The sequence below is a fragment of the Rhineura floridana genome, chromosome 5 (genome assembly GCF_030035675.1).
Source record: "Rhineura floridana isolate rRhiFlo1 chromosome 5, rRhiFlo1.hap2, whole genome shotgun sequence".
In the NCBI taxonomy this organism is placed as follows: domain Eukaryota; kingdom Metazoa; phylum Chordata; class Lepidosauria; order Squamata; family Rhineuridae; genus Rhineura; species Rhineura floridana.
This window is the reverse complement of record NC_084484.1, coordinates 96,852,769-96,879,363: the sequence shown is the minus strand read 5'-3', so window position 1 is coordinate 96,879,363 and position 26,595 is coordinate 96,852,769. Positions and strand designations below refer to the sequence as shown.

At 40.3% G+C, this 26,595-nt stretch overlaps 1 protein-coding gene across 1 annotated transcript in view; it reads right to left on the bottom strand.

Moving 5' to 3' along the window:
- DSCAM (DS cell adhesion molecule) overlaps positions 1 to 26,595 on the bottom strand; it is a 602,142-nt gene that overhangs the window by 497,728 nt on the left and 77,819 nt on the right. Inside the window, exons 2-3 of the mRNA XM_061627614.1 lie at positions 17,068 to 17,385; positions 13,921 to 14,067 (exon numbers count right to left, since the gene is read on the bottom strand). Coding sequence (XP_061483598.1) covers positions 13,921 to 14,067; positions 17,068 to 17,385 — 465 coding nt within the window. The remainder of the gene's footprint in view (positions 1 to 13,920; positions 14,068 to 17,067; positions 17,386 to 26,595) is intronic.

Genomic DNA, 26,595 nt, shown 5'->3' with positions numbered 1-26,595 from the left:
AAGACAGACTCTTCCTTCACCTCCCATTGTATAAGAACACTTAAAAGCTACTGAGGCAGAATTGGGTCTAGTCCAGCACTGGCGAGAGGTGTTGGTCCCATTGTTCCATTATGTTTATACAAGGCCCTAGGTGATAGAATGCAGCACTGTCAAATATTATTGCTTACCTTAGAATTAGCTATACAGAGGGGTGGACATCCTAAGATCGAAAGAAGAGTCTACTGGATAAAGCTATTTAGTCCAGCATCCTTTTCTCACAGTGGCCAATCAGACGCCCAAGGGAAGCCTGCAAGCAAGACCTGAGTACAAGAGCACTCTCCTCACCTGTGTTTTCCAGCAACTGGTATTCAGAGGCATACTGCCTCTGTCCATGGAGACAGAATAGTCATCATGGCTAGTAGCCAGTGATAGCCTTATCTTCCATGTATTTGTCTAATCCTCTCTTAAATCCATCCAAGTTGGTGGCCATCACTGCCTCTTGTGGAAGCGAATTCCACAGTTTAACTATGCACTACATGAAGAAGTACTTTTTTTTGTCTGTCCTGAAACTTCCAACATTAAGCTTCATCGGATGTCTACGTGTTAGAAGAGAGGGAGAAAAACTTTTCGCTATTCACTTTCTCCATGCCATACATAATTTTATACACTTCTGTAATGTCACCTCTAACTGGCTTTTTCTCTAAACTGGAGCCCTGGGGCCAATAATGTAACGTAGATGGCAAAAGGAAAGAAAAACTGGGGGGAGGGGCTGTAGAAAGGAGAGATAAAGAAAACTGGGTGACAGAAACAGAAAAAGAGAAGGGGAACTCCACCCAGTTTGGGCTCAGGCTCCATCCACCATTGGCATGTGGCCCTCTACGGGAAAAAAACCTCATCCCTGCTAGATACCATTCTCTGCTGGTAGCATAGTCTTTCCTAGCTCTGTTTTAGGTCTGCAAATACTTGCCATTCTCTGGTCAACATATCAAATCAGATTCTAAAAAAGCACAATTCCAGTAAGACAAGAATCAATAAAACAACCATTCCAAAGCAGAGATCTAGAGGAATTTATATGTATACAGAAAACTGACATTCCAGTTCTCCACGTGGAATAACAAGAGAATGGAGCATAGCTACCTGAGAGGTAGAGTTGAGCATGGCAGTCAGACTGATAAGCTAGGTTAACACACATGCACAGGTGTAGATTTCATTATTATTATTCAGAAAGGGCCAAAGCTCATACCACACTGCATTTCTGCAGAAGTGCTCAATTAGATGTCAGGACAGAGCTCACCTGAGACATCAATAGCAGACCTATGGATTCTTGTGCAATGAAATATTAGTTGCTTCAGTCTAATTCACTGCACAGGATGCACCATGATCTACAGCAAGATCAATCCAGCCCTTCTCTATTAATTCATAGCCATTATGAAAAAATCAGATACAAGAAAAACAATATCCTTAAGGAGGGCAATACATTCTTCCTCTCCCTGCCAAGCAGCTATTTGCTTGATGTCAAGCCACTGAATTTTAGATGGACACACAGAACAAACTTGACCCAACTAGAATATGGGGGAGTAAAGCAAGATCAAAAAGCAACAGACATATGTGAACAGGGATTAAAGAAAGAAAGAAAGAAAGAAAGAAAGAAAGAAAGAAAGAAAGAAAGAAAGAAAGAAAGAAAGAAAGAAAGAAAGAAAGAAAGAAAGAAAGAAAGAAAGAAAGAAAGAAAGAAAGAAAGAAAGAAAGAAAGAAAGAAAGAAAGAAAAGCAATAGGTGCCATAGCTGTATGTATACCTACATATTTCATTTCATGCCCCCATAATTCTCTCTGGCAGCCACATGATTAATTCAAAGAATTATTGATTCCCCCCCGTACTCAATTCTGCTGACCTGCTTTTGTTGACAGGTCTGTACGGATCACACTCCTCTGTCAGCTGAAATACTGGCATCATGTTGGCCTCTGTGGGCTGCGGTAGACATTTCTACTGGTTCAACATTAATAGAATTTGAGTGCCTGATAAAAACATACACTTTTGCTTCAAACAGAATACGTATCCTAAAACTGTGTATTCCTGGAATTATTGAGTTAGGGGCAATTGGGATATACACACAATGGAGACTGGTGGCTCTGATGTCAGTGGGGCACTAAATCCACTTCAGGTTTTGGTCTAAATGTTCATGACGCTGTCCAAGGTGTTTTGCATTTTTTTTATTATATTACACCATCTCTGGTTCTTTCCATATCATTAGCTACAATCTTGATTTTAAACATTTATTTTTTTTAAAAAATCCAACTTTTCTGTCTCCAGATAGGAGTTGCTCAAAGCAACTTACAAATAAAAAGCAAACATAAAACCAACAATATTTCAACCATTAAAACATAAATTATACAGCTATGAGAGTGGCTGTATACTATAGCCAGCATGGATTTTTCACATTCCGCAATGTTAAATTGAAAATACCCCCCATGCCATTCTGAGGCTTCCCATCAGCTCATTTCAAAACAAAACCTTACAAAACTTATAGTCCTGAACTCAGAAACGCTTGCTTAATAACCCTGTAAATTTTCATGGCAATACACAAAACAGTCACAGAGAATCGAGAGTTCAAAGTCTAAAAAGAAATAAAAAAACCCAGAGCCCTTTTGGACTCTTTTCTCTCAGAGTTCTCGTAATCTGTTGAAATTCATTAAAAATCAGCCATGTTCACAGAGTACCTGTAATCCTAATACTGACCTTGCCCCATACTCTGACCTTCATCTTCTATAGAATAAAAGTGGAAAAAAATGCCTGGCTGATTTTTAATTAATTTAAGAAATTTTGGCTGGAACTCAATGATAACATGAGGCATGCTCAGTAAGAACCAACTGTCAGTGTTCTAAAAGCCTCACAGCTGCTTGTCTTGGCTAATCAGGGGGCCACACCCACACCAGACTTTCATTTCATGTGAGACAGTCATGCCTTCCCCCAGAGAATTCTGGGAAGTGTAGTTTGTGAAGGGTGCTGAGAGGAGACTCCTATTCGCCTGACAGAGGCCCAGTGGCCAGAGTGGTTTAGCAGTCAGCCACTCTGATTGAAGCTTTGTGAGGGGAACAGGGCGTCTCCTAGCAACTCTAAGCACCCTTCACTAACTACACTTCCCAGGATTCTTTGGGAGAAGCCATGACTACCTAAAGTGAAATAAAGGTCTGGTGCTGATGTGGCCAGGGACAGCTTTGGTTTACATTTGGGTGAAAGACTACATGTGCCTTCTGTAGAATAGAAAGGTGGGAGAAACGCTGAAAAATAATACTGTTCACAGTGCTTTCTTTTTGGAAAGGAAACGGGTTTCCCCTCTGCCCAGAACCTGGCCACCCAATCTCCTCCCCTCTCCCTCCTCCAACCCTCCCTGCCCCTCCCCCAGGTCAGTGTTGGACTACGACCTGGGAGACCAGGGTTTGAATTCCCACACAGCCATGAAGCTCACTGGGTGACCTTGGGCCAGTCACCGCCTCTCAGCCTCAGAGGAAGGCAATGGTAAACCCCCTCTGAATACCGTTTACATGTTACCAAATTCTTCCAAGCTACACAGGAAGTGGATTGGACTGTGAAAGACCAACCCAAATGGTGTTTGCATTTTGACAACTTTGTAGGGCAGTACAATATCTCAGAGAGGAGGTCAGGTCTCCTGCTCCCTTGGTGCATTCACTATAGCTGCCCAATTTCCCCGCTTTTTAAAGTTTGATAGAAATATCTGTGGGCTATAGGTACATTCTTAAACCACAAGGGTTTTTGCCTATTCATGAATTATTAAACTATGTCAGCAAAACATTTATGTTTTACAACTTGAGTGATGAAAAAAATCTAGATTATTTCCGGACTTCCGGGAAGGATTGCTTAGCTTGTGCCTACCTCTGAGACGAGCTCTCGTCTCAGAGGAAGCTTTTTCAGTTTTAAAACCAGCCAAAAGGTTTTTTTTGACTGGTAAAAACTTTCTCCCAGGCAAGGGAGAAACGAAGAGATTATCCACAAGCTTCGTTGTGTTTGTTGGGGGACTTGAATTCATTAGGAACGAAGGACCTGCCAACAACGTCGGACGGAGCCAGGGAATTTCAAGCAAGCTCAAACTGATTAAGCAAGACTTTTTTTTTCTTTAAAGAAAAACGTATTCTAACAGGCGAGCATTCTTCTATCTACGCTTATCATTTTGTTATCGTTACAGTAAAAGAGATTTGTTCAAGGATCAGCAACAAAGAATCCCTGGGTGAGTTATAACTTTCTCTCATATACACGGAATTAAGGAGGAAGAAAATCGAAATAGCCTATCTTTGTTTCTTATTGCAAAAAGCTGGCATGGAATTGAGCATTTTAAAGATATAAACGGATGAGGGGCAACTAATCTAAAGAGGAAATCTGATTTTATGACATTTAAGTATTATCTGTCTGGGACTATTTTTTCTGGTCTATTTTTTTTTTTTTTACGAATCTGCTTACTTTTTATGCCACTAATTTTTTGGATGCTGTGAACTAAATTTGTTTTGCACTTTTGGATACATAAGAGATAAGGTGGTTTGTGCTGTCTAGAGGGTGATGTCAGCAGGCTTGGAGGATTAACTCCTTTGTGACTGGAAAAAGAAATAAACTGTTCTTTGCTTGGGAATAGTTAAGAATGACAATCAAGAAGGTGGCTGAGACCCTGGATGTACAGGAAGGGGTTCTCTATCTAGATATGTTTCAGAAAATAATGAATGAGATTAAGCTGGTGAGACAGGAGCTGAGACAGAGCAGACAAGAGATGAAAAGTGAATTTGGCAAAATGAGACGGGAGCTGAAGGAAATTCAGGATTCTGTGAGAGGGGAGGTGGATGAGACCAAAGATATGGCTGGACAAATAAAAGAAGATGAAAGAAAAATTAAAGGAAAGATTCAAGCCCTGGAGATTGGAATAGATATATCAAATATGGACTTGGAAAAAGATTTGGATTTTATGGCTGTGATGGATCCTGGAGACAAATATCACTGTTTGGAATTCAGCGCTGTCCTTGAAGGAATTGGTGAAGAGATTAGAGATAAAGATATCAACGGTTCAAAAAAATTCCTGGATTGGAAGGATTTGATGGAACTTGAAATGGAGAAAGTTTACAGAATTAATTCCAGATGTGTGACAATGGAAAAACTCTCGGGAGATGTGATGGTGCATTCTGTGGAAAGGAGGAGCAGAGATGCAGCTTTACAACAACATTTCAGTGGTACATTCGGAATTGATGGCAAGGAAATATTTGTGATGAAAGAAATTCCTATCAGACTTTTATTATATGACTATGACTATGACAGCAAGATTATTATGGGTGCAAGGATGGAGATGGAAGATGGAATTAACACTGAGAATGGCTATTGAAACTACTGGACCTAGGAGACTTGATGAGATGGATTAATTGACATGTTTATTTGGAGAAAAATCGATGGATATATTTCTCAAGGAGTGGAAGCCTCTCTTTGACTTTTTGCGGAAAGAATAAAGTAATGTTAATGAGATTTGATGATTAATTAAGATAACTACTGGAGGAAAGTGATTTTGTAATATATTAAGAGACAGGTTTGTTATATATTATAGACCTATAACTGATCTGCGACAAATCGGAAGTCAACATTTTATTTTATTGTATTAGTTATTAATTTGGTTTTTTTGTTGTTGTTGTTCTGTTTTGTTTTTTGAAATTTTGAATAAAAATTAATGATAAAAAAAAGAAAAAAATCTAGATTATTTCCCATGTAATTTATGAATAAGATTATGGACTAATTCTAAATCTTGAGCACATTTAGATACATAAAAGTGAAAAATCAGGGAAATTGACAGAACTGAAAAGTTGCTGTTTGGATTTAGATTTGATAAACGTTATTAGATTTGATAAATATTTGTGGAATTACCAGGATGGAGTCACCACTGCATCAACGTATTTCCATAGAAAGTGCATTATTTCTATTTTTTAAAATTAAAATGCCTTCTACTTGCCAGAATGCCCATCAATATAAACGCAAAAGTGGCACATAAAAATGCCTTTGTCAAAAAAAAATTTAAAGGACCACATTCCACAATGTCTGCCACAATGTGCTCTATGTGGGGCTGTCATTGAGGTTGGTCCAGAAGTTGCAGCTGGTGCAAAATGTGGTGGAGACTGCTCACTGGGGCAGGGTATCGCCCCAACATTTCACCCCGCTGCTGGAAGAACTGCACTGGCTGCCCAGTTGCTACCGAGTTAAGTTCAAGGTTCTAGTTCTGGTGTACAAAGCCCTATACAGCTTGGGATCAGGATACCTGAAGGACCATCTTACCCCTTATATACCCTGTCAATTCCTGCACTCTGCAGGTGAGGGCCTCCTGCAGATACCATCTTATCAGGAGGTCCATTCTGCACAACATAGGAAACAGACCTTTAGTGTGGTGGCACCTACCCTGTGGAATTTCCTCTCCTTAAATATCAGGCAGGCTCCATCTCTGTTATCTTTTCAGCACTTACTGAAGATTTTCCTCTTTCAACTAGCCTTTTAAGACTTATCCCAGTCTGCATCTGTGTTGGAATTGCTATTAGCATGTTTTTTTAAAAAAAACACCTTTTTTTTCTAAACAATATGTTTTTAACCCTTTTTATTTAAGATGTTTTTAAAGCTTTTTTAAAGAATGTTTTTAAAGTTTTGTTTTAATGTATTTTAAGGTCTGTTTTTACCATGTTTTAAAGTGCTTTTAGTACCTTTGTTTGCTGCCCTGGGCTCCTGCTGGGAGGAAGGGCGGGATATAAATTAAATAATAAATAAAATAAAATAAAATAAAAATGTCTACGTGAACTGGCCATTTTGTTGTTAGCCATGTTGCAGAAACCGAAGTAAAATTACAGAGAGAAACTGTTTGGTGTTTGCTTTCTGTTTTGCCTTTTTTGTAACCACTTGTGCTTAAGTGAAAATACTTTTAAAGAATCTCAAACAGACATTATTTCATAACAAATTTTGGTCCTATGCTTGGTATGAATGGATACAATTTAAACAAATCATTTATCCAGTCTCTGGAATATTGTATCCATGTCAACACAGTGCCAATGTCTCAAATAAAGCTGTTCTTGTTTAAACTCATGAGACTTTCCAATCAGCTTCATAGGGCAAAACCATTTCCAGTTTAATCCAAAATGTCAAAATATCATATCAAAATACAACACAGGTTAGAAAAGATTCATGGTGGAAGTTCTCTGCTCTAAGACACTTGAAAATCCTCAGATAAACCACATTCATAGACAAAAGCTTTACCACATAATGGCTTTTGAGCAGTAAAGCATTCTTTCATTGTAATGAAAGAGCTCCTACATCTGTTTTATTCTTCCTATCAAGTGTGTTAGCACTTTATCAGGCATCTTCCTGGGTCAGATTAAGACTCTGAGGAATCATCAAAAACAGGGAATACTGTATTTTGTAACTCTCCAGGTACACCATCATGATCAAGCCACTCATTGGTCTAAATCAATCAAGGCCATAATTAACAGTCCTGAAAGAACTGCATAAATACGAAGGGGGAAATCTAGCTGCATCCAGTGACCCTCATGCACTGCTGGTAAATCAGATTCTGTCAGTGTGCCACATGCTATAGGCCTGAGCCATGGAAAGTACGAATGGTGGAGGAATCTGGCAAGCTTGGTTTCCAAAACACTCCCCAATGTGTGTCCCAATGTGTGGATCACTTTAGGGGGCCCTCTTTAGAATTCACACATTACCAGATTCCATGGTTGCTTATGGATTTGCATTATCAGGTGATCCAAAAGCTGCCTTTCTGTGTCTGTTATTACTGTTGTTGTGATTACAGCTGCCTGGACGAGTAGCTAGCTGATGTTTGGGCCTCCTACTGCCACGCATGTTCAACGCAATGTTGCAACGCTCCTTGGAAGAGGCAGGACATGACAGCTCATCGCTTTCAAATAGATTTGTAAGGGTAAAACATGGCTGTACAAATCTCCCTGAGAGCGATGGGGCATCATCAAGCCCTAGCTCCCTCAAGCAACACTTCTATATTGTCTCCCAAGTAGCCTCACTGTACAGCTAGCTGGGCACTTCAGCAACAGCTCAGAAGCTCCTGACTGGCTCATCATCTCCTTTGCTTCTGTTGCCCAGGATCTTTACTAATTCTAATTCCAAACAACAGGAGAGGAATATGGGCTGCTAGACACACCACATAGTGAAGGTACAGCCCACCTGTAGAGTTCTTTTTAATTATTATTATTATTATTATTATTATTATTATTATTATTATTATTATTATTATTATTATTATTATTATTATTAAATTTATTTCTCGCCCTTCCTCCCAGTAGGAGCCCAGGGCAGCAAACAAAAACACTCTAAAATGTCATAAAACAGACTTTAAAATATATTAAATAAATAAATATATTAAAACAAAACATCTTTAAAAATATCTTTTTTAAAAAAAGCTTTAAAAGCAATTCCAGCATAGACACAGACTGGGATAAGGTTTCTACTTAAAAGGCTTGTAGGTGCCGAAAAGATAACAGAGATGGCACCTGTCTAATACTTAAGGGGAGGGAATTCTAAAGGGTAGGTGTCACTACATTAAAGGTCAGCTTCCTATGTTGTACTGAATGGACCTCCTGATAAGATGGTATCTGTAGGAGGCCCTCACCTGCAGAGCATAATGATTGACAGGGTATATAAGGGGTAAGATGATCTTTCAGGTATCCTGGTCCCAAGCTGCACAGGGCTTTGTACACCAAAACCAGAACCTTGAACTTAACCTAATGGGATACTCCTAATGGGAGTAGCTAATGGGATACTAATCAGCTAATCAGGAAGGATGTAAACAACTAGAGGCATAATTGTGCAACAGGAGCACAAATTTGAATACTTGCTGACAGCAGCGCTGGTATTAATGTTGGGAGAGGTGGGTGGTAATTATGACCCTTTCAACTGATTGTGTGAGAAAGCCATGAAGTACCAGTTCCAGACAGAGCATCTTCAGCAAGTTCCTAACTAAGCCTACCAGCAGCGGCGTCACTAGCAGGAGTGCGGGGGGGTGCGGACCTCCGGTGCGCGCCCTCCCAGGGGCATGGATAAGGTGGCTGGGCTTGCGTGCGCACGCGCATACACTCGAGGCCAGCCACCCCGTCCATGCCCCTGGGAGGGCGCGCGCCAGAGGGGCACCCAGTCGGAGAAGGCCTGGGAACGCCGGCGCGCCTCCCTCACCCGCCGACGCTGCTCCTGGTCTCGCCTGCCCGCCCACCTCCGAGGAGGAGTTGGAGCAGCCTTGCCGGGCAATGGCGTGGGGGGGTGGCTCTGGGTGTCACCCCCCCTCATGGTGACACCCGGGTGTGGGCCGCACCCTCCGCACCCCGGTAGTGACGTCCCTGCCTACCAGGCTCATTTTATGGTCACTGAGTGATCACTACAATTGCTCTTTTGTGTTAATAAATCTTCAGCTATTGGCTGACACTGGATGTCCAAGTGACCACAAATTCATGATGACCCCATCCACAAGAGAGAGAACGGTGGTGTGTGGGGAGAGGGCAGTGACATGGCTTTGGAAAATCTGGAAATGTCATTTGGGAAAAACCTGAAGTGCCTGACTGGAACCCCCATTTTCCAATCCTAAAGATATGCAATGAAGCACTCTCTTTGTTTCCTTCCTATTCTTTTCCTCACTTGACCTGTTCACATTTTCTTCATTTGTTTCCATACATTCACCATTTCCCCACTTATTTCCTCCATTCATCCTTTGCAATCATCTCTTCCTCCCTCCACACCTCACCCTAGGGAGTGATAGCCACTTAAAGGAACATGAGTTGTTTGTTAATTATTCATTCTGTAATGAGGGAGGAATCAATGAACACCTTTTCCTTTCTGTTATTTTTTTCAAACCCTCCCCCCATCTGTGTATTACAAGCAGTCTTGCTAAGACAAAGAGCAAAGTATGTATCACTGATCAGTGGTGAGGGCAGAGGAAACACTACTAGCATTGAGCAGAAAGCAATCAAACCTCCTTAGTCAGCAGTTGTATCTAATACATGCCATAATTGAGCCTTAAACTAGTAAATCACATTGTTCAAAAGGTTTCCCTGCAGAATAACATGGTTAGATCTTCTCTTTCCCTCCTCTCCTGCCCCCACATTTTAATTTTCATAATCGGTTTGAATGCTCATTGAAATAAACGAGTTCCATGTCTTTCCTGTGCCCCTCAAAAGCACATTAGTAGATCAGACTAGTATAACAATTTGAAATATAGAGTTAAGTCATAACACCATCTCTGCTATCTTTTTGGCGCCTTTTGAAGACTGTCCTCTTTCGACAAGCCTTTTAGGTTGAGACCTATCCCAGTGTGTGTCTGTGTTAGAATTGCTTAATAAGTTTTTTAATAATGCTTTTAACCCTTTTGTAAAGTTGTTTTTTAAAAAATGTTTTTAACGCTGTTTTGTTTTAATGTATTTTAAAATCTGTTTTTGTGATGTTTTAAAGTGTTTTAGCGCTTTGTTTGTCTCCCTGGGCTCCTGCTGGGAGGAAGGGCAGGATACAAATTAAATAATAAATAAATAAATTTGCATACTTAACTTTATTGCTATTTTTTAATTGGTGCTAAATTGCTAAGAAAGAAGAAAAGAATGAAAGAAACCGAACATATGAACTCAACCTGGGCCCAGATCATAAGAAGCCTTGTGCCTCTAAAGGTGATGATCGGTGAGTTCTGTATTGCCCATATTGGAACATGTTTTTTAATGAATTGCACTTGAGTCTGCGTTCCTGCAGCCCTAGACCCAAGCAGATGATAGGACCTGTCATCCTGACATAAGGGCAGTGATTGCATTTGGGGTTGCTGATACTTTGTTTGAAAATAGTCCTTCAATATACATAATAGTGGGCAAACGTTTGCACCTGTTCACACTATAGTCACTCAAAGGAATGTCAGGCATCTGCCAAGAAAAGCTATTATAATTTCACTTCCCACAGAACACTGAGAATAGCAGCTTATTGTAATACATTCATGTTGCCCCTTCATTTCACAAAAGTTTCTATCCCTTGATACATTCCTTATAGAATTCTATTTTTGTGTCTCATAATTTAATTTGGGTCACTGCCTTCCGGCACAGTTTGGCTTAGTATCTCATCTGAACGCAGGCTCCTGGTTTAGCAGTAAACCACAGGATAAAACTTGGCTATATCTTGTGGTTAGCTCTCTGGAGAAAAATGAACCACTAGCCCAGATTTGGAGGACATACTAGGCCAAACCCTGGCTTAGCTCGGTGCAACGCAGCAGGAAAACAAGCAGGTAGGAGTGAAGTGGCCACAATCTCTCCTCCAGACCACAAATTACGAAGCTCATACATGTGCAGAAAGCCATGGTTTGGCTTAGTGTGGTGTGCAAATCAGTTCTTAGTGTAGAGGTTAATCCAGCCCATGCTATCGTAGTCTTGCTTTTAAGGTTGTTGTTATGTGCCTTCAAGTTGACTACGACTTATGGCGACCCTATGAATCAGCGACCTCCAAAATATATAATGCAGCACAACATGCGTAAGCCTCACTGACTGACTGGGATGTTGAAACAGTTAGGGTACTTCCCACTGAGCTCCAGCCCTGTAATTTGCTATACACATAGTCCAAGCCACCCCACTTGCAAGAAAAAAATTCTGGAAATAAGACATTTGTTCTTCTTTCCTTCAAAATGGTTATGGTATTTCCAGGCCATCCAAAATAAAAAAAAAAGTTGACATTTGGGGGATATATAATCCAAGGGGTACTGATAACTAAATAAGGCTAAAAATGACAGTTTTCGTTAGAATGTAAACATCATGCCCCACTTTTGATTATTAGTTATAAAAGTATTCAAACGAAAACTGTCATTCCATAGCACAGACCAAGCAGAGAGAGCTATGTATGGCATAGCGAGGACATTGGAGTTCTACATACATCTATGCTTGTTGAAAGCAAGCTTTATTTACTAGTGCATGCATCCAATTTAATTTCTATCAATTTCTATGCTTATACAAATAGGTTCATTTACAAAAGGAGTATAATTCCTACTACAGCATTCATTTTGTTCATGCTACTGCCTTCTTGCTGCAATAGCCAGCGTCTGTCTGTCCACATACATACAAACAGCAAGTATACCTCTTCTGTGTATAAAAATGCATTGTTAACTACATATGTATAATGCAGCTTTGCCACTTTCCCCTTCAGGCTCCAGCAACACTTCCCACACTGTTCTAGAGGGTCCTTCAACCCTCCAGAAAGATTTGTGTAGGGTGCAAGGAACTGCAAGGGGAATGGGAAATCAGCAAAAGTTGCCTCCCACTACTTCTACCAGTGGGAGGGCCTCTGAATGGAACTCTGCTTAAATGATGCTCCCACTGGTGGGAGCAAAGTCTAAATCCAAGCCTTTGAATTTCATAGCATTCCATGGATGCCTACTGATACCACTGGCACAAAAACATTGATTTTTACCATTTGTAGGAAACTACACATTCTTAACATAGACTCTTTTTTATATATTGAAGTCAGCTCAGGTTATTTTAAGACAAGTAATGAAATATAAGTTTTACTATGAGTATGGCACACTTTTCAGCTATCAGTCTACATTTTTCACTTGACAAAGCAATGCAACTCCTTTTATGATATGCTAATAACAGGAATAAATACATTTATCTTACACAGCAGAAATAATTTGAAACATGTAATTTATTAAATAGCATGCTTGTGAAGAAATCTAAATATTATTTAACATAGCCAACATAAAATACTAAAGCATGGAAGCTAGTTACGGGCTTTATAGGGGCTAAACCAATTATAAGTAACCAAGGTTCTTTGAACTGATTTAAAAAATCAGCATGAAACAAGCCAGTAAATATGATGACAGCAAGATGCCAATTAAGCCCAAGGGCAAACACAGAGGACAAGGGTAGACACAGAGTCAGTGTGGTGTAGTGGCTAGAGTGGGACCTGGGAGACCAGGGTTCAAATCCATACTCTGTGTGTGTGTGCCTGTGTGTGCATGCATGCACAACTTTGCTGTGGTGTGATCCCACCCAATCTGTTCCAAGGAAGGGTGCCAATTAAGTGGGAAAGACCTGTGACATTGTTCCAAGTATGTGGGCAGGACCATCGACACACTCTCAAAAATGGGTGGAATCACAAAGAAGCAGCTCCGATGCTGCTGGGTGCATGTGTCAAGGGGAGATGGTCAGACAGACAGCTTTCACAATGGTTACATGCACACTATAATAAATCTCTACTCAGTAAATAATTGTATCCACCACTAGTGCAATGTGCCGATCCCACAGGGGTGGGGTGGGGTAAATCCTTAATTTAACTGGGGTGAAAATGAAGAAATAGGGTTGTATTCAACTAAGTCCTACCCAGAGTAATACCACTGAAATTAATGAACTTTAGTTAGTCATGTCTATTCAATGGGCCTACTCTGATATAGGACTAGCATTGAATACCATCCATCGTTTCAAGTTATCTTCAATACTTCCATAGAAAAATCAACCTATGACAAAAATACCAAAGGTAATATTTTGTGGAAACCAGTGTTCCCCTACAACATTGCTACGAAACATAAGTTTGGGGGGAGGGGGTTACGAGAAACAAATCAAATCTAAATATGTCTTTTTGCAGTAGTTAACCTTTGTATTTTTACTGATTTTTACTGTACATTTTTATTTGTTGTAAACCACTCTGATTTTTTAAAATGAAATAGCAGTATCCAAATATGTTTATAAATAAAAAGATGCCAAAATAAAAAGATGCCGAAAAACATATTGTGTCATACCCAATCATATGGATGTTTCAATGAGACATTCTAATTACAGTAGAAAAAACAGAGCGACTTCCAGCTACTTTCAACTCAAAGGAAACATCAAGGATAGCAGAAAGAGTCAATACTGTTGCTGAAGCTGACTAGAGGCTGAGTAAGGCGTACCTGAGACGAGTGAGACTGTGTCTTTCTCCCATGAGACAACAGTGATGTATGCCTCCACAGAGGAGGGGATAATGCACTTGAAGACCGCTACATTGCCTCTCATGGCTTTCTGGTCCTCCACTCGGACTGTATATGGTTCCCGTAAAACTAAAACACAGAAAAATAAGGAGAGACTCATGGAAAGGAAATGTTGAATAGTGAAAGAATGGAGAAAATGCTCTCTCTTATAGAAGCACAAGTAAAAAGTTCCTTCTGCCCATTTGGAGGTCAAGAAAAAGGGAAAGGAAACAAATCCAGTCTACTAGCCCTTTGACCTTCAGGAGCCATTTGGCCAAATTTGCCCAGGTCAAAAACCCACAACAGAATCAAATTCTGCTACAATTCTCTTGAAATGGATCTTGAAAAATTGTATTCACTCAGCATGAAGAAAAATTTGACAAGTGAGTTAAAATGCATTCTAGGAGAAAATAAAAGCATTGGGGTTTTTTTCCTCCCATCATTTACTCATTTCTTTCCATCTGACAGGTTTGTCCAGAACCTTGAAAAATGTTGGGGGCCCCATCTAATCACATTTTAGTTCTTTCTACTAATATTGTGGCTTTACATATTAATACATCAGGTGCTTATTCCAGCCTCAGGAAACACATGGGTGACAGGTCTGATAGTCTGATAACTGTCTGACAGAAATGGGTCAAATGGAGCTATCTGATGACTGAACAGGGAAAGATCAGGACACTAGCAGTTATAACAAATGGAGAAAAGGATCCTGTAGGAACTTAAGTTCATTGAAATACCTTAAACTAGTGTAGAGTTTTTCAAGAAGAAATCATGTTGAAAGAAAGAAAAAGCAGTGGAATAGTATTATTATTTCATTGCTTTTCACCAAAAAAAGTTCAAAATGGCTTACCATTATTCTAGAAGGTTCAAAATGGCTTACCATTACTCTAGAACTATAGGTTCTAGAATGAGTAGAGTGGTGTTTAGAGAACACAGACAAGCAATGGTGTCGGATAAGACGATGACTACATCGTCTCCACTACAAACCTGAACTGAATTAACACTTGTGTCTTTCTTAAACAAACAAACAAACATGGGGATCATAACTGGATTTATAGTGTCATGTTTCATTAAGAGAGACTTTGCCTTAAGTCCCCCTGCTCAGTCATGATGCTAAATTCACTGAAGGCTCTTCTTTTCTCAGCCTAACCTCTGACTAGGCTGGGGCCACAGTCAACTTAACCAAATCAAGAGTATGTTCTCCAGCAACCAAGAACAATTTCTGGAATGGAGCTGGAACTGGAGTTTCTAGAATTGGAGGAGCTGGCTGCTGGAGCATGAAGTACAACAAACAAGGCATCCTGCTGCATTGGCCAGCCAAGGGCAAAAGGCCAGCTGACTAATATGTACACCAATGCAGAGGTTTCCTACTTCCTGCCAACTGGAGGGACCAAGGTTACATGCCCCAGGTTCCTTCTGCATTGGAAGAACTCTCCAAGAACTGAGCATGCATCATCCCAAGTTGCTCAGCTGGTCCTGCCTCAAGCTATGCCATGAGGTTCTTGGTTCAAACCTTAGAGTCCCCAAACATACATCATGGTGGTAAATGAAATTAGACTGAAGAACCCTTATATGTCCCACAGATGTTTATAAAGGAAAGCCTTATACGGCTGAGTTTGTAACACAATAGTCCCCAAAGATTTGTTTTAGTGAATGGAAACAAATGAAGCAAAAAAGAAAGCTGTTAACAAAGATGAAAATGTGATTATTATTTTTGTGGAAATCATCCTCAGCCCTAACATAAGCATATTACTGGCACAATGGGACTGTGAATTCTTTCACAACAAATAAAGCTAACTTATTTTATTTCATTTCATATTCTATATATTTTTAAAAGAGTTTATAATAGCAATTAGGATCAAGTAGGATTCAGTTACACTTGTTTTCACAGATGAAGATGGATCTGTAAATAAAACAAGGTATGACTTAACATTCCATCTTTTAACACAAGGACCAGTCCTCACATTCAGGGAGAATCATGTCATACAAACTTGTTACGAAAAATACCATAGCAGAATACAGGTGGAAAATGTATGTGCTAAAAATACAATCATGTCAAGGGTCCAGCCTAGCCTATTACTTTTCCAACTGCATAGTTTAATTAAGACAAAATTCCATAAAGCAATCCTCTACAAGTATTTTGAAGCACTACAGTACCAGGAGGGTTGCAATTAAGGGGGGCAGATGCAAAAAAGGTCAGGCTCCTGCATCTTTAATAATTATGTAGAAAAAGGAATTTCAGCAGGTGTAGCTTGTCATACAACTATTAACAGTGCAAGAGTTCTCCTTTGCATCTGGCCACCCTAGATGCAACATCTTAGCACAACACTGTATACAACCCTGTGACTTCCAGAAGACTGCCTCATTGCTCAGCTAACATGTCCTTCCTTCTGTTATGTCAGCACAGATAGCTAGTTAGAAGTGTCCCTGAAGAAAATACATTATACCCGAGGTGTGTCAACAAGCTAATTAAGTCAGTGTGCATGCTCCAGCCTTCCAGAACTGTTCTGAAGAAGGGTTCTTGTTATAAAGATGACTTCTGGAAACACTTTAGGAACTTTGTAGTTAAGAGGCAGGCTATAATAAATTATTACTGTTTATAACCAGGTCCACCTTCCATGTTGATTGCCTGCAACATTTGGAGACATTTATACAAGTCATGGAGTGCTTTTCTCACCCTGTCTTAATGTCTTTTGCTATTCTGGTCCATACAGTAGAAACAGCATCCACTTTTCTCCCCTCAAAACCCATTTTCCCCCTAACAAAACTTTTTCTGAACTATCCAATATCCTTTGGTAAGACCCAGGGTAAACGCATTTCAATCAACGGAGAAATTAGTTAATTTCAATGAGTGTACTGTACTCTGAGTATTACTAAAGCTGTTATCACCCTAAGCCTTGCTTCATCAGTTCCCACATCACCATCTGTCCTCTCCCACATGCAGTTCATGGTACTTTGATGCCTCCCACATTTCTGCCTGGCCTGGAAAGTACAACACCTCTAGACACCTCTATGCTGCAACAACATCTAGCACAATGTAGGTGGGGCCTGAAATGAATGTTAACAAGAGTAGTATTTGACTGTACTCACCGGCCTTAATGTGAACATCCTGACTTCTGATTTTCCCTGAAGGATTTTCAGCTGTGCAATAGTAAGTGTTATCATGGATTAAGTTATTAAAGCTTGAAGGAGGGAAAGGGAAAATTTGGAGAGTGCCATTAGGGTGGACGTGGCGGATCCCTGGAACATCGTAGATCTCCTCGCCCGTTGCTAGGTACCATCTGAGCGTCACAGGAGGGATCCCTGCTGCAGGACAGGGCACCAGTGTCCCTGTGGTGCTAGCAAACACTACCTCTTGCAAAGATGCATTGACAAAATATAAGCTGGCGTGTAGATCTTCACCGAAAACTGCAAGACAGAAATAAAAATGCACACAATTAACAAGGGCCAGGGGGGAGTGAAAGGCAATTCTCCTCTTATCTGTTCATTAAGGATAGCACAGTATTGTTCATTAGGACTTTTCAGCAGCTGGACATTATTTTATATTATAAAGTATTATCTTTTGGATTGCAAACTGCAACTAAACAAAGACTGCTAGAGAAACCAGATTCATGTGAAAGATGACAATTTCCTTGTTCAGGTGTCTTGGCAGAAAACTGTAACCAATTTAATTAACTGGGAAGTTGTGGATTTCAGATCAAAGGGCAAAGAATATGATAACAAGCAAGAATAGCATTGCTGTTTTGGATAAAACAAATGAAATTACTTCCAAACCTTGTCAGCCCTTTTATTTTAAATTAAATAAAAGAAAAAGTGTAATCATTATACTTTCATTAAAACGCCAGCAGCACCAACCTCTTTAGCAAAACCTTTTTCCATTGATGTTTGTAAATGAAACCTTTTTTTATTTCTATTTACATTTTATGCATTTACAACAATCAATATTCTGATTATAAAACCAAGCTCTTAGAAAACTATCAGCAATATAATCCGATGATTCAGCACCCTGGTCAGCGGGTTTACTCTCCATCCCTTTGCAGCTTTTCCTCTCCGGCTACCTGGTGTGAGAATGGAAGGCAAAAGCTGGAGCAAACAGTTTCTCTCTCGTGTCTGACTTCAGGTGGGGCTGAACTGCCATCATGTTCCTACTTAGTCCCTCTCCATGTTGCCCCATCCATCACCCCTAATTTCCAGCAGCATGTTGCTCATCTTTCTTGTCCCACACCCAGGACTAGATATTAGACAATCTGGCTCAAACTGCAAGAATAAGGGACCTAAAGAATTGACATCCTTTTAATAAAAAGGTGAAGAAAGAAGACTCTCAATGTAGCCTAAGGTAAAATTGTGAGACACTGATACAAAGTGATAACTGAGGCAGCAGCATGTAGAAACTGATGGTCCAGAGTTTCACAGCTAATGGCTGCAAAAAGCAGCACATGCTGATTCAAAGTAACCCTGCAGGGTTGCATCAGCTGCAATAGAAACTTCACTTTGTTAGTCAAGGAAAACAGATGCGACTTGAATACACAAGAGGCAGAAGATGTGAATACAAACTAATATAGGACTGTGTGCTGTGCTGAATACCAACAGCACTGCAGATATTAATAGTAAGTTTCCTGGGTTGGTATACAACAATTTTGTCAGTAAGATGTACCAAGCGAAGTTGCTCATATAGGGCTAAAGAAATACATTCTGTAAGTGGGTTACCTCAAAGTGCAAGGAATTAAATTACTTGTTAATTGGATGCTGGCAACAAAATAATGGCACTTATGCCAGCTGCTGGTGGTATTTTTTCCCCTCAGGCCCTGCTTTTGTGCATTTAACAGCAGCCTGACACACAGAAATTAAGCAAATGGAGATAAACAATTAAGAAAGCTCCTCCTTTTGCATTTTCCTGAGAGCCTGCTGTTAAAAGCACAGAGGCAAAGCCAGAGAAAAGGTGGCAACCCAAGCAAGAAACCACATCCTTGGGAGAAAAATCTGTGTTGCTGCATTTCTCCGTAGCAAAACAAAAACACCCTAGTGACAGCTAATATTAGCAGCATTTCTGCAGAATAGCATAAAATTATGTTATAACGGTATGTTTTAAAAAGCACATTAGGTTTTTTTTTTTTTAAGTCTTTGTGAAACCACCCTTACGGTGTTCAGCTGGATGTTTTTAATACAAGTACACAGAAAAAGACCAAGTATAATCTTCGCATCAAATGTTCAAAGTTGTTGATTTCCCTGATAGACTCATTTAATAAGAAAATATAAAATAATCTTCATTACCTGTTCATAGTTAATCAACATTATAATCCAAAATTGCCTTTATCTCTTATGAATTAGAGGCAAAATATCATCTTGGCACATACTCATTTGAGGAGAGAATTTGGCCTAGAATTATAGAAACGTCTAAAGAGCAGAGAAAAATATCATAGTGTTATTTCCTTTGATGAATCAAAACTGCCTTCAAATATTTATTTAGATACAAAGAGACAAAAATCAAAGGCAAGTTCAGTGTAAGCAGGACATAAAAGCTTTTTTTTAAAAAACAACAGTATAAATACAATTGAAGTAGGGAAAATGAATGATAAGCATGCAGAGGACTACAGCCTCAAATTACTTTTTAGTGAATGAGAATACAGAAACATTCCAGATGCAATTTAATGTCTCCATTTTCTGCTGTAAAGGCAGGGGTGAAAAATCTCCAGACATTATTGGCCTCCAGCTTCCATCAGTCCCAGCGAGCATGGCCAATGCTCAGCATTCCATTATCAACATCTAACCCTTGATCAAACAACAATACGATGAATATAATCTGGGGTTAGTTGCTAAAAGCAAAATAATAGAGCTCAGGCCTGCTCAGAGGGCCACATCTTATGACCTGCCAGGCCCCATATTGGGGCAGGACAGATTATGACGACTATCAAGTATGTTTTTAAACACCTACATCACACCCTGCTTTTGCCAAAGTTTTGCTACTACCTACCTTCACCTTGAGCAACATCCATTATGGATGGTACTAGTGGTTACAACTTATTAAGTGGCATCCAAATTGCCTTACAGTGCAATCATATACATATGTACCTATACGTAAGCCCCACTGAGTCAATGGGGCACTCCTAGGTAAGTGTATATAGGATTGCAGTCTTAGTGAGTGCTTCCTCTCATAGCTGCCCACCCCCCACTGAATATTATAGTTTTCTGAGGTCAGATTGGCAGGCCCAACAGGCGGAGTAAGGAAAAATCCAGTATGGTATTTTCTCCTCAGAAAAGGAAGCAAGGGCTGCTCTTTAAATTTTAAGTGGGAGTAACACTGAGATAAGGCCTGGATTTTCTTCACTGTCAAAGTGTGGGGCACCTGAAGAAGAGCTTCCGAAGCATATCTTGGTTTCTGTGGAAGAAGCTCCCAAATATAACTAGGGGTGAGGGGAGATAGACAAAATAAAAATAGGAGGCCACTACAGTACTCTAATAATGATTGTCTTCATTGTTCTCCCATGCCAGCTCCAAATTTGTGTGGGGAAATCTCTAAGAGATTAGATTGATGATTCAGTAAGAAACCATGAAAACAAATTGTGCAGTTTCCTTTTAGAGAAACTATAGGGACTTCACAGTGTTGGTATCAGTGTGCCTATTTCTCCCAGCTGCCACTCTGCAGCTCTCCTTAATGTTAACAATCTTCACAAGCATGTCAGGAAGAGCAAATTAACCATGTAACAAACATTAATAAGTACTCATTTTCAGATGACATTCATTACTATGAAAATTTTTGGAGGCCAAAATATATCAAAATTTAGTGCACAAAACAGATTTCAAAAGCTGTCAGACTCATTAAGGGCAGCAAAAGAGACTCACAGGTTTCCACAAGAGAAACAGAAAACATTATTAGCAAATAAAATACTAAAGGCTAATAGATGCTGAGATGTTTGGCTATGCCAAATTCAAATACAAGCAATCGGGATGATTGAATATTCTCCATAAACAACTCTTAGACGAATTTAAAATATAAATTCACATGAGCCAAGGAATCTCTTTTGAAAATGCCAACATCTGACCCGGATGTTTGCAAAAATAGTAAAACAGAATTGGCCTGTGTTTTGTTAATTGTGTGAACTAATCAGCAAATTTCTCTTAATACATACACTTTGTACGCAGTTTGGTCTAATATGCACATCTCTGTATATTATTTTCACTAATATATGCATTTTTATGCACACTAGTATATGCACAGATTACTTGGCTGGAGAACTGCACTGTAAAATTTAGGGAAGTGCAAATTTCAAAGGATGGCTGCGTTTTGGCTTATGTATTGTTTCAGAAAGTGTGAATTAGACACGTTTGCCTTTAATGCAAAGGAAATCAAATTTCTCCCCCATTCCTGATCTAACTACCCCCACCCCATTTTATACGCACAACAGTGTGAGGTGGGCTAGGTTGAAAGCTCACATTCACACCACACATCTAAAGCACTCTTATACCATGTTAACAGTCACGGCTTCCCCCAAAGAATCATGGGAACTATAGTATGTTAAGAGTGCTGAAAGTTGTTAGGAGATCCCTCACAGAGCTATAATTGCCAACATCCTTAACAAACCACAGTTCCCAGGATTCTTTGGGGGAAGCCATGACTGTTAAAGTGGTATAAGAATGCTTTAAATGTATGGTGTGGATGTGACCAAAGTTAGCAATTAGCCAAAGGCTACCCAATGCTGTGTGAGCATTCAAACCTGGATCTCCCCAGTCCTAGTCTGATATGAACCACTACACTGGTTCTCTTAAGATTAGTGTCACACCATGGATAAACCTCTATGTTCAAAGGGACTCCCCACCATCACCCTATTTTGTTCCGTTTCAGCAATTTTTTCACATAGTTCATGAACAGGAACACAAAGCATTACCTACTCTAAAGAGAGTTGATGAGTTTTATAACATGATCCTTTCCCTCTCTCAGCATACAAGGGGGAAGCAGACTGCTTCCTTTAAAGTAGCAGTTGCAACCTACAGCACAATAGTGTGATTCCTCCTCTTCCTTCTTCGCATGAAAGAGAAAGGGACTGCAATCTTACAGCAAAAGGTGATGTTTTTTCTAGAAAGTGCTACTCTTTTAAAGAAAGTCATACCCTCTGACCTGTCGCCTTTCACTGTGAAAAATAAACTTCATGAAAATGCAGCACAGCTCTACATAAAAAGTGCTCTAGTACATAGAAACATGCTGCATACAGAGTCAGGGAATTGATCCATCTAGCTCAGTATTGCCTACATTGACTTGCTGCAGCTCTCTATGGATTCAGACAGAAATCTTACCCAGTTGTACTTGGAGATACCAGGGATAGAACCTGGGACCTTCTTCATGCAAAGCATGAGCCACAACCTATCCTCATAGTGATAGTAATAACTTTTAGTGATAGCAGTTGTAATTAATTTATAATAATAAAACGGATACATTTATGAAAATCAGGGATAAATCAGGGATTACTATATATATGAAGCGTGTATCTCCAATCTTTTCCTGCAACATCCAACTAAAACTCAAATTATTCATTGTCAAAAACAGTCGTTGGGGTGGTATAAGCACCGAGCCATGGATTTAATGGGAGTGAAATGTTCTCATCTGAGGTCAGAGCTGGTCATAATAAATCAGTTCATTTATCTGCTGCAGTATTGAGCATAACCATAACACAGTTCAAAATGGAAGCTAACATGTAACTATGAATGAGAGTTGCATAATTTTAAAGAGGAAACACCATGGAACAGATGGCAGAAGATATAAATGAGAGAGGGGGGAAATGGCAGGCCTAATTGCAAATCTGCTATGATTACTTGAGCAGCATTGCTATACAAGGACATCTGCATCACTGCTTTGGTAAAAAGGAAGGGCATGTTAGCCTCTATTTCATGAGTCCCTTTAACAGTTTTCCCTGCTGTGTAACAAGTGTGCAAGTGACAAAGGATTGGTTACAACCAAACCTCTCCTGAGAATAGACCCTCTCCCATTAAATCAATAGCTCAGCGTCATGCTCATACTTCTCTTAGAAGAATTATGGATCTGCACATACTGGAGGTTCCAACGTTAACCTTTCAAGCCTGGATTTTGTGGGGAACAAGAATACAATGGAATGGGGTCTTAGACATGAGGACACGTTTCTCATCTGGTTCCTAAACTCAGAAGTCTGACACAAATGTGGACAGATAATATACACCTATTAAAACATTCTTCTGTGATTGCACTGCAACACTACACTAAGCCTGTTTAATCAGTGGTTAATGTGGTGAACAGGGTCATACCTTCCATCTGTTATTTTAAGCAAATGCTTTTATCTCAGGGAGGGGTTAACATTAAGTATGAGTGCACGGCAAGTTCATCTCTTTCTTCTCTCCCAGCCTCCACCCCAGCCCCATCCTTTTTGCACACAAAATAACTGTGAACAACAACAAATATACCTCAAAAGGAAGGAAAGGGTTTGTGGAGCAATGGAAATATTATTATTTATTAAATTTATATCCCACCCTTCCTCTCAGAAAGAGCCCAGGGTGGCAAACAAAACACTAAAAACACTCAAAAACATCTCAAAAACAGACTTTAAAATATATTAAAACAAAACATCTTTAAAAATATATTAAAACAAAACATCTTTTTAAAAAAGCTTTAAAAAATCTTAAAAAGCAATTCCAACACAGACACAGACTGAGGTAAGGTCTCTACTTAAAAGGCTTGTTGAAAGAGGAAGGTCTTCAGTAGGTGCCAAAAAAATAACAGAGATGGTGCCTGTCTAATATTTAAGGGGAGGGAATTCCAAAGGATAGGAGCCACAATGCTAAAGGTGCACTTCCTATGTTGTGCAGAATAGATCTCCTGATAAGATGGTATCTGCAGGAGCCCCTCACCTGCAGAACTCAGTGATCGACTGGGTACATAAAGGGTAAGACGATCTTTCAGGTATCCTGGTCCCAAGCTCTTTAGGGCTTTGTACACCAAAACCAGAAACTTGAACTTAGCCCGGTAGCTAAAGGGCAGCCAGTGCAATTCTTTCAGCAGGGGAGGTGACAACTTGACAATACCCTGCCACAGTGAGCAGTTGCACTGCCACATTTTGCACCAGCTGTACCCTCTAGACCAACCTCTGGCAGCCCCACATAAAGTGCATTACAGTAATCCAGCCTGGAGGTTACCAGTGCGTGGAAAATAGTGGTCAGGCTATCCGGTCTAGAAACAGCTGTAGCTATCTTACCAGCGGAAGCTGCTAAAAGGCACTCCTAGCCACTGAGGTTACCTGGGCCTCTAGCAACAAGGATGGATGCAGGAGCACACCCAGATGACAAATGCGCTCTTTCAGAGGGCGTACAAACCCATCCAGAACAGGCAATTGACCAATTATCCAAACTTGGGGACCACCAACCCACAGCACCTCCATCTTGCTAGGATTCAGACTCAGTTTATTGGCCCTCAACCAGCCCAACACTGAGTGCAGGTACTGATCCAGGGCTTACACAGCCTCTACCGATTCAGATGTTACCAAGAAATGGAGCTGGGTATGGACTGTGAAAAAGACCAATAATTGGGTGTTAGAACAAATTAAACCAGAACTGTCACTAGAAGCTAAAATGATGAAACTGAGATTATCATACTTTGGACACATCATGAGAAGACATGATTCACTAGAAAAGACAATAATGCTGGGAATAACAGAAGGGAGTAGAAAAAGAGGAACGCCAAGCAAGAGATGGATTGATTCCATAAAGGAAGCCACAGACCTCAGCTTACAAGATCTGAACAGAGTGGTTCATGACAGATGCTCTTGGAGGTCACTGATTCATAGGGTCGCCAAAAGTCATGATCGACTTGAAGGCACATAACAACAAATCATCAGTGTGCTGCTGACACCTCGTCCCAAATCTCCTGATCACCATTCCCAAGGGCTTCACATAGATGATAAACAGCATAGGGGACAAGATGGTACCCTGCACCACCTCTTAGCACATCTGCCAGGGGGCCAAAAGACAATCACCCAGTGCTATTCTCTAAAAATTACCCTGGAGGTAGGACCGGAACCGCTGTAAAACAGTGCCTCCAATACCCATCTCCCTAAGTTGGCTCCAAAGGATACCATGGTCAATGGTATCAAAAGCCGCTGAGAGATCAAGTAAGAACAACAGTGTCGCACACCCTTGTCATTCTCCTGATAAAGGTCATCCATTAGGATGATAAAGAAGTATTCAATCCATGCTACACTATCCACTTGAAAACTAACTTGATTCAGTGACAATCTTTTGAATTCCTCTAATCAGGTGCTCACTGGATTGGCCAACAGGGAGCCAGTGTGGTGTAGTGGTTAAGGTGTTGGACTATGACCTGGCAGACCAGGGTTCGAATCCCCACATAGCCATGAAGCTCACTGGGTGACCTTGGGCCAGTCATTGCCTCTCAGCCTTGTGAAAACCCTATTCAAAGGGTCGCCATAAGTTGGAATCGACTTGAAGGCAGTACACAGGATTGGCCAATCAGTTTTAAATTGGCCAATCAGTTTTAAAACTGGAGACCTGAGAGAAGTACCCCTGGGTAAGAAACCTGCCAAAGGTCAAACAGCTCAAGGGGCTATTGTGCTAGGTGATTTTACCTTCATTATAAAAAAAACTGGAAAGTCACAATTTTTTCCTCACTCCACCCACACCCCTTCCTGGAAGTACCCTCTGTGAAGAAGAGAGAGAGAGAGAGATTAAATGTTAGGGGGGGAAAGAACCATTGCAAAAGAAATAGGTCACCCCAGTAGTCTGACTCCCACAGTTTACACCCTGCTATCCCAGCCAAAGCTCAAAGGAAACTGACAACTCTGTTTATTCCTCCTCCAAATCGCTATGATTGGAGTACACTGGGAAAATAATTTGCTGTGATTAAAAGCTAGACCTGTTTGTCAAAAGAAAGATCCCCCACCACTGTACCCTCTACTCCCTCTTTAACCCCCTCTTGAACTCTGGGTGTTTCCCTAGTAACAGCCCTGCCTTCCTTGTTAGGTTGGGCAGCCACATTTATTTCAAGGTGAGGCATTGGGGGGGGGAGGCACATAGCACCAGCCAATCCTTGCACCTCTCTGTCGGAGAGGGTGTGAGGGCCAGGACTGGGGAAGAAAAAGGTAGTGACCTTCCCCATCACTCCTCTTCCATCCAGTGTATTTACATGAATGAACTTTAGTTTGTTCAATTGTCTCACCCTTTTTTGAGAGAGATTCCCAAGAATACCACACTCAGAAGCTTGACTTTGTCTATAGCTAAAGCCCTCTTTTGCCAGTGGTCTGTCCCTGCATTCTGATTCTTCCTGAATTGTGTAATGACTGTGAGCTCCTGAGCCCGGCTTTGATTCTGTATTATGTATCTCAGTTTCAGATTCTACCCCCAAAAAAAGCTTGTCCATGCTACAAGTTTAGGGTAGGGCAGAGAGAAAGTATGTTTCAGGGTATGTTTGTTAACTTCTCCTTACAGTCCATCCTTCTAGTCTTGTTCCTGACCTTTAGATTTTTCTTCCTGTTGGACAATCAAGGGGAAAATTTTTAACTGGCTGCTATATAAAGGACTAACTAAGCAATTGGAAACTAATTGTGGAAAGTAATTGGAATTTTTTTACTGGTTGCTGGGTTGATT